Source organism: Hyla sarda, chromosome 1, assembly GCF_029499605.1.
Source record: "Hyla sarda isolate aHylSar1 chromosome 1, aHylSar1.hap1, whole genome shotgun sequence".
In the NCBI taxonomy this organism is placed as follows: domain Eukaryota; kingdom Metazoa; phylum Chordata; class Amphibia; order Anura; family Hylidae; genus Hyla; species Hyla sarda.
In genome coordinates, this window is record NC_079189.1 from 475,598,934 (window position 1) to 475,615,919 (window position 16,986).

General features: G+C 40.3%; 1 protein-coding gene across 3 annotated transcripts in view; it reads left to right on the forward strand.

Moving 5' to 3' along the window:
• Window positions 1-16,986, forward strand: part of CCDC60 (coiled-coil domain containing 60) — a 214,776-nt gene that overhangs the window by 136,673 nt on the left and 61,117 nt on the right. For 2 of the 3 annotated variants that reach the window (XM_056537218.1, XM_056537216.1), the window contains exons 6-7: window positions 11,779-11,883; window positions 13,242-13,335. In XM_056537218.1, the coding sequence (XP_056393193.1) occupies window positions 11,779-11,883; window positions 13,242-13,335 (199 nt within the window). The remainder of the gene's footprint in view (window positions 1-11,778; window positions 11,884-13,241; window positions 13,336-16,986) is intronic. The other variant, XM_056537217.1, reaches the window with a different exon arrangement.

A 16,986-nucleotide genomic window follows, 5' to 3' on the forward strand; every position in this document is an offset into this window, starting at 1 on the left:
ACGCGCAAAAAAATTCCAAAGTCCAAAATAGTGCATTTTTGGTCACTTTTTATATCATGAAAAAATGAATAAAAAGCGATCAATAAGTCCTATCAATGCAAAAATGGTACCGTTAAAAACTTCAGATCACGGCGCAAAAAATGAGCCCTCATACCGCCCCATACACGGAAAAATAAAAAAAGTTATAGGGGTCAGAAATGACAATTTTAAACGTATTAATTTTCCTGCATGAAGTTATGAATTTTTCCAGAAGTACGACAAAATCACAACTATATAAGTAGAGTATCATTTTAATCGTATGGACCTACAGAATAAATATAAGGTGTCCTTTTTACTGAAAAATGTACTATGTAGTAACGGAAGCCCCCAAAATTACAAAACAGCATTTTTTTTTTTTTTTTTGTCTCACAATGATTTTTTTTTCCGTTTCACCGTAGATTTTTGGGCAAAATGACTGACGTCATTACAAATTAGAATTGGTGGCGCAAAAAATAAGCCATCATATGGATTTTTAGGTGCCAAATTGAAAGAGTTATGACTTTTTAAAGGCAAGGAGCAAAAAACAAAAATACAAAAACGGAAAAAACCCCGGTCCTTAAGGGGTTAATTAAGCAAAGTAAGCTTAAATAAACCTCCAGAGTGTAAGCAATGTTTGATTAAGACATTCCTGTTTGGTAAGAACATAACTCTTTTCCTTTAACCCTTAACCCATGCTTTAATATCCACCCTAGCCAAGGTTTTTATGCAGTAATAATCATTAATATTTGTGATGGCAAGAGTTAGTTTTCCAATCTGTGGAGTATTACATACCCCTGTACGGTGCCATACACCCTATAGAGTGCTACCCATACATCTTCCAAAAGAGATCTCCCATGGATTTAGTTAACTCAGTGTTAGCAATAGCAGCAGGGAAAAGGAAAAGGATGGATGTACATCGTGAGTGTGGAGAGTTGGGATAGCATACATGGAGGACAGGTAACACTGGCTGAAGATCTAGAGAAAAGCACACAAAAGGCCATTATCAGGAGGATGAATCACATAAGTTGTGTACACATGTAGAGACAAAGCAAAAGCACCTACACAGACCTTACATCCAGCATGTATTATTGAGAGGATACACACACAAAAATCTGAACCTTGGAGCTGGCTGCAGACTCAGGTCTGAAAATGAATGAAGGAAAGAAGATTCCAGTCTAAAACAGTGCAACATTATTAAAGGGTTACTCGGTGGAAAACATTTATTTTTTTTTTTTTTTATTAACTGGTGCCAGAAAGTTAAAAAGATTTTTAAATTACTTCTATTAAAAATTCTTAATCCTTCCAGTACTTATTAGCAGCTGTATACTACAGAGGAAATTCTTTTCTTTTGGGATTTATTTTCTATCATGACCACAGTGCTCTCTGCTGACACCTCTGTCCATTTTAGGAACTGTCCAGAGCTGAATAGGTTTGCTATGGGGATTTTCTCCTTCTCTGGATAGTTCCTGACATGGACACTGGTGTCAGCAGAGAGCACTGTGGTCGTGATAGAAAAGAAATCCAAAAAGAAAATAATTTCCTCTGTAGTAAACAGCCGCTAATAAGTACTGGAGGGATTAAGATTTTTTAATAGAAGTAATTTACAAATCTGTTTAACTTTCTTGAATCAGTTTATTTAAAAAAAAAAAAAAAAAAAAAAGTTTTCCACCGGAGCACCCCTTTAACTTAGGTAACTACTAATATTTATAAAAATAATTTTTAGCAAGTCAAGCATATCCACAGTTTTAAAAGGGGTTATCCAAAAATAGAAAACCAGAGCTAATTTCTTTCAAAAAACGCTCCCCGTCTGTCTCCAGGTTGAGTGTGGTTCTGCAGCTCAATTCCATTGAAGTGAAGGGAGCCAAGTTGTAGTACCACACACAACCTGGAGCTGTTTTTGAAAGAAATTAGATCTGTTTTTCTATTCCTGAATAACCCCTTTAGAGTACGTTCACACGTACAGGATCCTGCACAGATTTGATGTGCAGGATTTGTCACTGCAGATTAGAAGCTGTGCTCAGTCATTTAGTTTACATTGAGATCTGCAGCAGAAAATCCTGTGCATCAAATCTGCGTACATGTGAACCTAAAGGTGAGGCCTTCATGATAGGAGTCTAAGGCGCCAGTCTGTGCCTACAGGCAACTGAGATGTAAATCCAGTTCTGCCTAGAGATCACTCCCATCTGTTATACAGCAGTAAATAACTTTAAAAGTCTGGAAACAAACATATTTCCTGCCTAGCTCCTGGTTTCTCTATTTGCTACATACAGATTTTGAGTATTTTGTACTACTTTATTATTCACTAAATACATATCTGCTTTGTATAGATAACACCATCAGACTTTATATATTCTGTACTAGCATAATAGAGAATTATCATCTTTGTATAGTATATCTGTCCTAAATTATTCACTTTCAGGTTATGAACTGCTTCCAAAAAGCTGAATCTTTGTAATGTTAACTCCCCTTATCAGGTATTCTTGGGAGACTTGCACGTATCCCTGTAATTAGAAATGAATCTGTCATATTCAGCTCTGTGTGGTTCATACAGCCCGATTCCGGCTGTGATGAGATTTTAAATGAGATTTTCAGACCTAATGAACAATGATTCACCGTCCCTCTATCATGTCAGTCAGCTTCTAATCTTTTTATAACGGATTGTTACTGCTAAAACATTTTATCACATTACTGCAGAGCTCAATTGTTTCAAAACTTTTATTAGATAAGTAGCAGTCTTGTTACATAATAGTATAAATATTCTGTGTGCCTCATTCTGTTCTTTTTATGTAAAACGTGTTTACACTATCTGCAGAGAATACCGGCAAAATTGTTATAACGGAGCATTTAGCTTTGTCAGATAAGGCATTTATAGGGTAAGTATATATATATATATATATATATATATATATATATATATATATATATAAAAAAAACAATCCAAGTGAAGAAGCACCATGCGTGGCTGTTGCCAAGGATTCCAGATCCTGTTGGGTGCTCAGCTCCAGGGTCCGACTCAGACCCCACGTAATTCACCAAAAAACAAAGAGAGCCGCACTCCAAGTACGTGTAACCCCGTGCGGGTGTATTTACTCACACATCTTTTTCTACAGATGTGTGAATAAATACACCCGCACGGGGTTACACGTACTTGGAGTGCCGCTCTCTTTGTTTTTTGGTATATATATATATATATATATATATATATATATCTCAATGGCTGCCATGTCAGACTGTCAGCAGAAATCATTCACTTTTTTATTCCTCAATAGTAGATATTACACGGGAGAGCAGGTCACAAAACCAATGGCTCCAAAGCTTTGTTTCACGTCTTGTGACACTTTGTAAAGGCATGCTGGGGGACTGACACCCATACGTCTTTGATCACTGTCTGCTCAATTCCATTTTATCACAGGAATGATTACAAAAATAGTGAGTTATATAGAATATTGTGCATATTTACAAGTACTGGTATCAATACTATATACATATCAGCAGAAAACCTTAAAAAAAGAAGACCAGTCATTACCATAGTTCATACCCCACAACCCTGTTGATCCCATACGTATGATCCACTTCGCCTCAACCTATAGTAATCTTATGTGTTGATCAATACCACACTTTGTAAGCCTTAACCTTAAACTTGAACTGTTACCCCTGTAATTTTCTTACATATGTGAAATAAATCTGCGACATCTCCTTTCCTTCTGTATAAATACAGATGTTTGCGGAAACTTTGGAATAATGGGCAAATGTATATAAAAATATTTACATGGACATAAAAAAGCATAGACAACATAGTCAGACCTATACGTGAAAACATCAGTAATCTCATGGGACACTCCTCCAATGAAAATAGAGCAGTAATTATACTTAAACTTACCCTTAGGTAGTCACCAATGTATCCGCTTGGTATGTTGCCCTGGGAGAGCTCCACTCACTAGCTCATCCTTAAGGTTTCTAGTACTTACAAAACACACCAAGGGGGGTTCTGCTGTTAACCCCAAAAACCCGGGATTTTTTATTTCTCCACTTACCAAAGATCAGATTACCTCTATCCTGTTGCATAGCTTTAATAAAGTCATTAGAAATGGTCACCTTATCGTAGCCCCTTGATCTCAGCCTACCCATGAGATTGCAGACTACAAAAAGGATGCATAGCCAGAATTGTTGCGTGGCAGCCTAGGAAATTGCAGACTTTGTGACATGGGAAGGATGGAAACTGCTCTTTAGTAGAGGTAGTGTTTCGATACCCAATCACTTTTAATCCCTCATCAGTAGCACATAACATTACATCCAAGAACTGGACCTGGGACCAACCAAAATTAGTGGCAAATTACATGTTAATCTTATTACTGTTGCCCCCCATGCCCTGCCCCTGAGTCTGCCCTGAGAGCTTGCCTGCGATCTTCCCCATAGTCTTTGAAAAAAATATTTTAAAACACAGGACAAGAAAAACAAGCCTTTTAGTTAGATGAGGAAGAAAGGAGTAATATTACCATACATACTGTATAACATGAGACCAATATTACCAATAATAATACCAGTACAAAAGGGAGAATAAATCTGCCACACAATGACCACTACCATTACCACCACATAGTGAATGAATTAAAACACTCATATACTTTTTAAAATCCACTGAACATAGACCAACATACCACCATACAAAGTCCATATAGTAGTAATGGCAGCTCTACATAGGTTCCGCAGACTATAAATCATTACAGTGCAGTTACAACCAGTGATTTACCGAGGGTGTTCTCTTTTCTTTTCCTCTCTATTCTGATCAGACTGCCATAAATTCTTCTTCCAACCATAACTTGCCTCCACAGAATCTACCAGACAACAAACATTTTATGCTCCATGCTTTTTCAGCACTTTCATCACCTGTTCCCTACACTCAGTGCTCCAAATAATGTCCCCCTTGGTGTCCTGCATAGTATGAGGGAGTGGGTGGGTGGGGGTTGGGGGGATTAGGTAATTACCCTCCATTAGGTAGAAACTGTCAATAGATAGGTAATTTACCCTCCCTTTTAGTTAATGCCCCCAGTTGGTAGGTAGGTAATGACACTGGTAGGTAATGCCCGCAGTAGGTAGTAAGGAGGTAATGCCCCCAGTAGGAAGGTAGTTTGAAATGCCCCCAGTAGGAAGGTAGTTGGGAATGCCCCAAATAGGAAGGTAGTTCGGAATGCCCCCAGTAGGAAGGTAGTAGTGAATTCCCCCCCAGTAGGAAGGTAGTAGGGAATGCCCCCAGTAGGAATCTAGTAGGGAATGCCCCCAGTAAGAAGGGAGTAGGTTATGGCCCAGTAGGAAGGTAGTAGGTTCCAGTATGCCCCCAGTAGGAAGATAGTAGGGAATGCCCACTGTAGGTAGTTCCCCCAGGTCCAGCTCTTTGCATCCTTTAGTGCAGCGCAGGCCACATGATGAGAGGATGTTATCATGCGACCTGCAGTGTAAGGCTACACTCCTGTACGCACATTACATATGCTGTTTGCGTACAGGAGGAGAAGAGGGCGTACTGGCTGTACCCCCTTGATGGTGGCCCTGGATAGAATGAATGTATTTGTGATATATTGAATGATATACCACAATTGGTTCACTCCAGAGATATACACCAACAACAGAATCAATTATGTAAAATATTCAGCTTTATTAACCATGTATCAAAATTTAGGACATACATTTCAAATTACAGTGGGAAATATTAAAAACAAAAGGCACTGGAATGACAACTACAGAAAAGGGGAGATGGTACAGAGAGCACATAAACATGGAATGCAGGGAATAATGATCAATGAATCAGGAAACACACATATCAAGCATAGCAATACTGGGTATTAGTGGATCCACATAACAGAGAGAGAGTGATATGGATGCTTAATAGGATAAACAGATCAAAGAAAAAGACTAAACATAGAAGCAATTGCCTGGAAACATAGAATATCCTGCCATGTGTGTTGCCAACCTACCAACTCCGACCCCAACGCATGTTTCGTGTTGTACTTCGTCTATGTTTAGCCTTTTTCTTTGATCTGTTTATCCTATTAAGCATCCGTATTACTCTCTCTCTCTCTCTCTCTTATGTAGATCCACTAATAGCCAGTATTGCTATGTATGTTACCTGATTCATTGATCATGATTCCCTGCATTCCATGTTTATGTGCTCTCTGTACCATCTTCCCTTTTCTGTAGTTGTCATTCCAGTACCTTTTGTTTTTAATATTTCCCACTGTAATTTTAAATGTATGTGCTATATTTTGATACATGTTTAATAAAGCTGAATATTTTACATAATTGGTTCTGTTGTTGGTGTATATATATTGAATGATAATGCTCCACACTAAATTGTTTAAAAGTGCACATCATACAGAGCAGTGCATTACCAAAAGAATAATACAGCTCTGTTATGTTATAATGTATTTTGGAATTGTATTGTGTCAAGTTAAAAATGGTTTCTTCAGGGTGTTCCAACAAAACTACATTTCTATTTTATACATTTGTCCTTTTACTTAACCATTATTTTAATATTCATTTAAGTAGTTCAAATAAATGTTACGCAAGCAGATTTTATGTTCAGTCTATAATTTGTCCATTATTTGAATTCTACTTTAATTTTAAAGTATGACTCCACTCAACCATTAGGATGTAGTTTTGAGTGAACTGATTTTACAATAAAATAATAATAATGCATTTTAAGCAAGAATTGGTCTGCAGTAAAATGATAGAGAAAACAATGCAACTAGATCACATATAGTAGGGTCAAATCTGCATGAAAACTCTGCTGCAGGAGTATTTTTTGGCCCATATCTATTTTGCTACTGCTGTAGTGTACCTTTTTTTGTCATGTCTGAGAGCGTGACGCTTGTGGTGTTTTGCTTACCTTTGTTTGTTGCAGGAAGCAGTGTAGTTCTCTGTAACCCTATGTGGTAGCGACCACCTTTTCCCTTACATAGCGGCAGCCATGTTGTGTTTGTGAGCTCCGTATGTAGGTTGTTCCTCCGTTTTGCATCATCCTTGTCATTCCATTGCTCGGCACGCCTTTTAATGTTTATTCATGTTTTTCTTTTGCCTCCTCCTTGTTGGGCTGCGTACAGCTCCTGGAGACGTCCTAATAGGCTGCCTCCCATGCTATCAATGTGAGCCGTGAACGCATGTGCTCCACTCAGAAATTCTGTAGTGTGAACACAGCCTTAATAAAATACTATGTGTAGATGTACTGAATGTAAACAAAATGAGACACTTGAAAAGTTAAAAACACTTCAACATACACCAGTGACTATAATACACAGAGAATGGTCAATGTATAGTATAAGATTAGAATAATACCCAGCACATGGCATCTATATGTGTTTAACCTGTTCAGGACATAGGACGTATGCATAGCCCTGCATCCTGAGTCCTTAAATGGGCACTGTTATGAAGTACAAAAATTGATATGTTGTAGTACTACAACATATCTCTAATATACTTTAATTAAAAAAAGTGATTTTTAAACAAGTTTAAAATCACTTTTAAATTCGGCCACTAGGGGTCGCCCTCCTAGTGGCCGAATGCATTCAGCAGTGACGTCACCACTGAATTTTGACTCATTTCAGCCTGGCAATGAGTCGAAATTCAGGCACTGCTGTGCTCGCTCCCGCCTGTCAATCAAACAGGCAAGAGCAAGCATGCTGATAGCTGGGGCTGCGCGCATTGGCCAGCTCCACTGGCCTCGCGCGCGGCCCCGCCCGCCCGCCCCCGTTACCCTGTCCGGAGGCAGCGCGAGCACTCATTGCTGCGCTGATCCTCCGGATGGGTAAGTCTGATCTGAGGTCTTATATTAGCCGGCAGTAATATCGTGCACGGCAGGCCGGCGTTGCTCCTCTACTCCTCCTCCCTGGATAGCACATGCACAGCTAAACAGGGAGGAGGAGACCCCGGAGCTGCCTGCCGTGCTATTGGCAGATCATCTATGCGCGCTCCTGACAGGAGCGCTGCATAGACGATCTGAGGGCGGAAGCAAGCGCCCGGCAAGGCATCAGTGACGTCGTGCCTGCTGGGAAGCGCTGCTTCCTGCCCTGCTTGATAGAGCAGATTTAGAAGCACTAAATCTGCTCTATTAAAGCGATTTAAAATGTTTTTAAAGCCAGGTAGGGGGTTAGGGCTAGATTACTAATAGGTAGGGACATATTAGATTATATATAACTTGGTGGGAGCTACACTTTAAGGACGTAGGGCGTATGGATACCCCCGTGGGAATTCCGGTCCCCGCCGCTAGCCGGTTGGGGACCGGACCGGGATGCCTGCTGAAATCATTCAGCAGGCATCCCGGCACATCGCCGAGGGGGGTCCTGAGACCCCCCCATGTCGGCGATCAGAGAAAATTGCATGTCACTTCAGACATGCGATTTTCTCCTGTTCCGGGCTGATCGGGTCTCTGGTGACCTGATCACCCAGAAAATAGGGACAGTGTCAGTGACAGCCCCGATCATCCTGAGGGATAGGAGCGAGGTTGCAGTGCTGCGATCTCCTCCTATCCCCTGCCATTAGTCAGAAATGAGTTCTGACCAATGGCAGTGCACAGAAGGGGGTTGCCATGGAAACCCCGTGCTCTTCCCACCCCTGGATGTCGGGCAGAACGGGGGGAGAAGATGGAGGCCGGTACCTGGAAAGAAGATGCCGTGGGGACCGCCGATCATCGGTAGAGACAGCGGAGATCAGCGGCGCAGGTAGGGAAGCGACGGTGGGGGGGGGAAGGTGGCAGTAAAGCGATCTTTACTGCTGCCCTTCTAGTGGTTGCCAAACTGCAACTCCCAGCATGCACAGACAGCCAAAGGCTGTCTGGGCATGCTGGGAGTTGTAGTTTTGCAACATCTGGAGGGTCACAGTTTGGAGACCACTATTAAAGTGGTGCCCAAACGGTAGCACTCCAGATGTTGCCAAACTACAACTCTCAGCATGCCTAGACTGCCCAGGCATGCTGGGAGTTGTAGTTCTGTAACATCTGTCCCTTCAGATTTTGCAATTTTCATGAAAATTTTGAAAATTGCTGCTCTATTTTGAAGCCCTCTAATTTTTTCAAAAAGTACAAATATGTCCATTTTATGATGCCAACATAAAGTAGACATATTGTATTTGCGAATCAATATAACATTTATTTGGAATATTAAGCAGAGAGCTTCAAAGTTAGAAAAATGCAAAATTTTCATGAAATTTTGGGATTTTTCACCAAGAAAGGATGCAAGTAATGACGAAAATTTACCACTAACATAAAGTAGAGTATGTCACGAAAAAACATTCTCAGAATCAGAATAATCGTTAAAAACATATCAGAGTTATTAATGCATAAAGTGACAGTGGTAAGAATTGCGAAAAAGGGCTGCATCCTTAAGGTGAAAATGAGCTGCGTCCTTAAGGGGTTAATTATTGGCTAAGAGTAATGTTAGGGTCTGGCTTTGTTCCATTATACAAGGAGCTTCATTGGCCCATCTGGTGTTATCAGGGAGGCACCACGTTCTGTGTTTTTTTTCTTACTGGTTTCCTCCTAATTTTAACACTTCATATGTCATTAGTATAGACTATATAAGTCCCTCACCACCATATTGTTTGTCAGTTGCTCCATAGTCCTGAAAATGCTCCTGGTGCAGTGAAACATGTTGACGAAGCAAATATTTTTTAAAGATGCTCACATACACCAGCAGAGGCACAGGTAGACTGCAGCTACAAATTATTACATTATTTGGCCCTTGTTGAGGGACACTTTCTGATCAGTTTACTGTCAAGAAACCATTCTAACATGAAAAAATGAAGGGATTTGTAAGTAGGGGAGCTCACATTTCTTATATGGGGGTGGGGGGGAGGTATCCCACAGCCAGACAGCTCTGCTGGCAACTTATCTCACCCAGAACAATATGGTCGAGCATTAAAAAACCAACACGCTCAACCCTTCTCTCCACCAACACCATCTGCAGTGGAAGAGTCCGGAAGTCACCAAATACTTTAGAAAGTTGGCTGAACCTGCCAAAGTCAGCTGTTGAGCTGACTTTAGTCTAAGGTGTATGGGTGCCTTAGTGTAAGAGTTCAGCTGTCATTCACAGATCCCCTCTCTCAGGTGACTGCATGGACACAACTGCTGTGTCCATCTGATCACCTTATTCACGTGCAGGAAATTGTTCACACTGTAGGAACAGATTCAAGTAGTTGGCCAATCTGAACAACCTCATCCTATACTTAAGTACTAAAGCTCTTTCAATGAAGCTTTATAGAAGAGGGATCCTGCTGTTAATAATTACACCGATTAAGTTGAGGCCCATTCCAAGCTTTGGGGTTGTTTATTATAACATTGACCAATAGTTTAGTAGTCACTATTAGTGTTGAGCACGAGTATTCGTAATGCTAATTTTTATCGCGTATATCGGCACTTTGCGATTTTGCAAATATTTAGAATATAGGGCTATATATATTTGTAATGTCATTTTTTTCTCATGGATGAATTTTCGCATGTAAAAAAAAGTGAACGAACATAGCGAATATGCGAATTTCGCGAACATAGGATGAAAATGGTCAATATAGTCACAAAATATCGCAAATTCGAATATGGCCCCTGCGCTATGGCACAGCCTACATTGGTGCAATAAGGCCAAGTATTAATCCTTCTTAATCCTAATCATATATTGAATTTTTCAGTAATATTGCTGTTTACTCCAAATATTTCCTGTAATTTATTTTGTGTATTCTACTGGGGGTTCAGACCACTGATTTTGTGTTTTCTTTTTTTTTGGTCTTCATTAAACATTGCGTCACCCCAGTTGTGATGGTACAAGCATTTTTCGATACCAGCATGGAATCTGGGAGCGGTTTAATCTTATTGCTGAAGCAGAACAGATTATTTTTTTTTCAATTGCTTTATATAATAGCTTAATATATACCAGAGGTCAGATCTTATCATTATCAGAATGTTATACACAATCTCATAAAATGAATATGAAGCCGTTTCTCTTGTGGAGATAATTATCCCAACTACTTGAAGATTTTGCCAAGACTTTTATCTCTTGCTTCTCCGTTGCATATTTTACACTCGGCTATTAAGAAATGTAATGTAAACTACACAAACAAAACTGGAAATTTACTATTGGGTTCCCTCTGATGTTTTCTGGGTAAAGCACTTACAACTGCAAGGCAAAGGCACTGGGAAATGAGTGGCATTTTGTCCTCACTGGCTTTTCATTGTCGCCTTTTAAAATTGATTTACATGGGCAACTTGTGGTGCCACCATTGCCTGGAGGATAAAGCATGCTGTAAGTTTCACAGTCTGCTCCGACAGTGATAAGTTGCCCTCATTGGAAATACTGGTGACATTGATATGGAAATTATTACAAACACAAAAGGCTACATAATTATTGCAATAGAAGTGATAGAGAAGTTGCTCTTTAACCCTTCTTTGTCAAAATTTAGCATCGTCTCGCTATCAGAACTACATGTAATGGATTATCAATGCTAAGGCTATGGACTGTGCATTTAAATGAGCTGTTACAGTGTATTAGATGCATAGGCAATCGTAAAAAGTGGCAGCGTGATGTTGAAAACAAAACAAGCAATAAATATGTGAAAGTTTTCATGGATCCATACTCTATAGAGACACATGTACGGTATATAAATATGCTTCCTTAACTTTATTTAATTCCCTTTTCTGTGTAGAGGACATAATAGTATGAGTTTAAATTGATCATACATCTAACTTTAATAAAAAATGATTGATATATTTCACATTTTACTCTTTAGGGAAACTCTCTTCCGCCAGCTTTGTGCCATACATTGGCTTTTAGAGTGTCTAACCTCAGATTCATCTCTCTCCATGAGGCCTGTGTCTTCTTGTTGGAATATAAGGTAAAAAACAATACTAAATCATTTCATAGAATTATGTGAAAAAAATAAATCATGAAGTTTATGTTGCATTGTACACAAAACCTTTCATGTGAATTCAGTGCGTAAGTGCCATCAACTGATGTATGATCATGATAGGGATTCTCATTGAAGAATAGACCCGACCATATATTGAGACCTATTTTTAAGGCATTGCTTCAAGGAAAACAAAAATATTCAAATTGTCTTATACTAGCCAAACCAGAGTATCCTCTACAATGAAAGGACATCCATCTGTAACAGCTGTTTCATCATTAGAGTAGTGCAGTGGTTGCTTTGGACCGAGCTCTGAGATGAAGGGAACTGTTTTTTTGTTAAAGAGGTGCCATAGACAAAGCTCAGAGATGTAGGGTACTGGTTCTCATTGAAAAGACACAGTGGTGTATGGAGACTAAAGGTTCCCATACACATTGGTCAAAAGTTGTCTGTGCCTACTATTTTTGCTGGAACATGCCTACCAAATCTCCTCCGGCAGAAGATGTTGGGGAGAGATGAGTTTTTCATGTTGGATTTCATCTGCCCAACTTGTTTTTGGTGAGATAAATCAGCGCTATAGCAATTTGGCTGCAGCTTACATCCCCAAACTCCGTTCAGAACACATGTACGCACAGCCAAGCCAAATGTTCATATGTCACCTGGGATTAGGTGAGATAAATGTCAATATTGTAGGCCATTCAATACTCTGCATGTGCTAAAGAGGGTCAAGAATACCAAAACAGCTGAATTGTTGCGATGTTAGAATATACACATTTTCTCAATCCTGTTCACAATGCCACACTTTTGTTGTGAAAAGCATATAAATGTTTTTTATACTACATAGAGCCAATGTACATATATATATATATATATATATATATATAGTAAAAAAAATATTTAGCGGCATAGCTATAAGTGGTGTCCAAAGAGACATCTGTTAGGCTACATTCACACTATGTTTTGAGCATATGGCTGCCGGATCCAGCAGAGAAATTTAAAAACAGGCCATTGCCGTATCTCTGCCGGCTCACTTTTTTTTTATTGGATGCGGCATGGGTCTAGTGGGGATACGGCAACGGAAAGTGTTTAAATTTCCCTGCTGATTTGGCAGCCATATGCCCAAAACGTAGTGGGAATGTAGCCTTACAAAAGACGACATCAGCATTATAGATGGTGAGAGGCTTTGATATATATTTTCAACTTGACCCAGGAATTTTAAGATAGTCCTGACCTATAAAGCATGAACTTTGCATCACCAGCCATCTGTTTAGCTCTTTCAGCTTACAATAAAGAAATTAAATATCAAGCCAATAACATCACTTTAACCAGTCCGCATTTCTTAAAAGCAGAGATCCTGGTGGCTGTAAAACTTCATTAAAAAGAATCAATAGAGAGAAGGACGTGGAGATGAAGTGGGAGCAGTTTATCATGCCGGGGAAGGTAAATGATCATTTTTTCCTACTATAACTGCCAGAAATATTTTGTTGTGTTTTACAGGGGTAAATAAATTTGATCTCCACAAATGGAGCGCTAAATATTTCAGCTACTTAATTTTCTTTTATTGTGAGAAATATATGTAGAGTGCAGGCCTCATAAACAATTGCTATATATTCTCAGTGCAATAACTGTAAAGCTGTAGTACATAAAAAAGGAATTTATCCTTATGATCCTCCAGCAATGTATACGCTCAGGCCTTTTGTTTCTTTTTTTTTTTTTTTTTATCAGAAATTTTTATTAAATGTTTTATAAAACATACATCATACAAAAACAAAAAAAAACATAAACCGAGAAAACCCATCCCACCCACACAGAAACTCCACCCCCCACATCCCAATGTCTATTCCTTGCAGCAGATTAAACAAAAAGTGCAGTAAAATTGATCATCCCTCAATACATAGGCAAAAGCATGTCAACATACATAATAAAATATAAGGCCAGGAGCATCATATGAGAAGAAAGTACAACATCAAACAGTACGAGAGAGGGTGCAGCAACAAGGGGCACACGGAACCCCAACTCAGAGAACAGGGACTCAGACAGTGAGCAACATACCAAGACAAATACAAAGTAGGAGCGCAGACAAGGTGAGAACAATCAATCAGCAAAACACAGACAAAATCAAGGGCTAGACCCCCCCCCCCGGAAACTCCTCCATTGCATTCCTCCGCAAATAGGTGGAAGGCAAACCAGGGGTATCTATCCATGGACCCCATATGGACTCAAATTTACGCACGGCTTTTCTCTTAAGATATACCCCTTTTTTGAGTCTGATAATATGATTTAAAGGGGTTCTCCACCATAAGGTGATTTTGGTACGTACCTGGCAGACAGTAATGGACATGCTTAGGAAGGATCTGCGCTTGTCTTGGGGCTAAATGGCTATGTTGTGAGATTACCATAACACTGTGGCTAGCTTTTTGTGAACTAGTATTTCCTGTTTCAGTTTTTTTTTATTTTTTACTACAAATCCCATAATTCCATTTTCCTCCCTCCCACACATCAGCCACCCACCCATTGAAACATAAATGAGCTGCATCCATTCAAAAGACCTGTGGTTTTCTATCAGGGTGCCTATAGTTGTTGCATTAGTTGCAGATTCATCTCTCCAAGAAATTCATCTCACCAAGAAATCCCTCCACCCATTGAAGAAGACAGACCCCCTGTCATCAGCTGACTAGTGAGTCAGGTCTCGGCCGGATTGATACCTGGGAAAAATCTGAGACAACAGTAATTTTGTATGCTGTTAAAAATAAATATTGGGGGGAAAATCAATTGTGAGAAAACTGTCACACACAGGTACAGACACTATATTATGAACTACACTAACTTAACAACCCCTGTAGCATAGTCAAATAAAAAAAAATCCTGGAATACCCCTTTAATTTTGTTATCAATTCAGAAATTGTAGGCTGCGAAACCCGCAACCAATGCTGGGCAATCAACTTACGAGCTTGGTATAAAATCCTGGTTATTCCAATACATAAGCCACTATCCTCATCTAAGCCCTCCAGGTATCCCAGCACACATGTCAAAGCAGACAGACTAAACGGACAACCATACACTCTTCTAATCATCTGTCCCACTTTGTTCCAGAAGTGTGCGAGATGAATACAGTCCCACATCACATGAAGCAAGTGAGCATTGGACAAGGAGCAACGGGGGCAGCAGAAATCCGCCTGCACCCCAATCCTGTGCAAAAATGCGGGAGTATGATACACCCGATGCAGCAAAAATAGTTGGGACACCCGGTGAGCTTCTGACACTGCATGCCGCAAGGTCATAGATACAATCTGTGCCCACTGCTCATCCGACTCCTATTTATCTTTAATATTCAATGGATAGGCCTCACGATAAGGCACAATAGATCCCTATACAACATAGATATCACACCCTTAGTAGAAATCTGAGTGAACAGTTCATCAATTGCCATCGATGAGCCAGTAGTCAAGTCACAAGCCCGAGATTACGCATCGAGGGCATGTCGCAATTGTAGATAATGATAAAAAAATGATTGAGGCAGCATAAACTCCTCTCGCAATTGAGCAATTGATTTCAATATCGTCTCATCATAGAGCTGGGAGAGATACAAAACCTCATGGGTAACCCAAAGAGAAACATCAGGTACTATACGCAATTCAGACAGGCTAGGATTATACAGAGGAGAATATGTAACAAACATAGGATAATGCAAAAGGGTCCTAAATTTCGTCCACACCTTACGGATAAATATAAAGGTAGGAGGGAGGTCCGGGGGGGGGGGCGTGTCTGTGAAGCCATTTCCAACAGATAAATAGGGGTCACCTTACCAATACGCCTTGATACTAGATCTCCGGTGCACCCCATAGTAGTAAACTGCGCCCACCCCTTCAACACCTTTATCCATTCCAACCAAGGATTTGGAATGGATAAACCACCCGCCTCCTTACCATGTTGCAGCGTTTCAAGACGAATCCTAGCTGGCTTTCCATTCCAGATAAGCTCTTTAAATAATGACTGAATCCTAAGAAAATATTTCATAGGAATACAGACAGGAGTATTATGTGGAATATACGAAAACTGAGGCATTAGAACCATTTTAACTAAGTTGGATCCACCAATCATAGAGCGGGGAAGTTTACGCCAAGTAGCCACTTTGCGAGAACAACAGTCTAGCAACGGAACGAGATTAAGAGTAACATAATCAGAGGGAAAGGCAGTAACATAGACACCCAAATATTTAAACTTTGTAACCACAGGGAGGCCAATGCTAGCAATAACCGGTATAGAGGGGAGGGGATCAAGGGGAAGGATCATAGACTTATCCCAGTTGATGGACCAGCCAGAGTTACTACCATACTTTAAGCCATTTAGGGGGGGCAAGGAGTGTGCAACATCTCCCAGGAAGATAAGCCTATCATCTGCGTAAAGGGCAATATGTTCCTCTATATCCCCATAACGGAAACCCCTAAACTCCATGGAAGCCCCAAAAAGTACCGCCAAGGGCTCTACTGCTATGGCAAATAGAAACGGGGAGAGGGGACACCCTTAGCGTGAACCACTGCCCAGGGGAAAGGAATGGAAAAGTAAACCATTAGCATGAATTCTGGCATGAGGGGCAGCGTATAACAATTGCACCCATGTCAAAAACCGGGCTCCCAAATCCCATGTGATGCATGACACTCCACAAGAATGCATAAAGAGCGCCCTCGGGCTGAAACTGGAGATTCAAAAAGAGCCTCCTAATGTTATCGGCCGTCGACTTCCCCGGCGTTAACCTCGTTTCGTCACCGTGTACCAAGGTAGTAATGACCTCCAGGAGATGGTTAGCTAAAACCTTCGCTAATAGCTTAACATTGGCGCACAGTAAAGAAATTGGTCTATATGAGCCTGCAGATAGTGGGTCCTTACCAGGTTTAAGTAGAAATACTATAATGGCCTCTAGCATAGACCCAGGCAGACCCTCCTCTTCCTCAGCAGCCCGCAGAACTCCCAGCAACAAGGGCAGCAGAATGTCTTGATATTGTTTAAGATACTCATAGGGAAGCCCATTAACACCCGGAGACTTCTCATTAGGTAAGGCCCCCAACGCAACCTCTAATTCCTCAAGAGTAA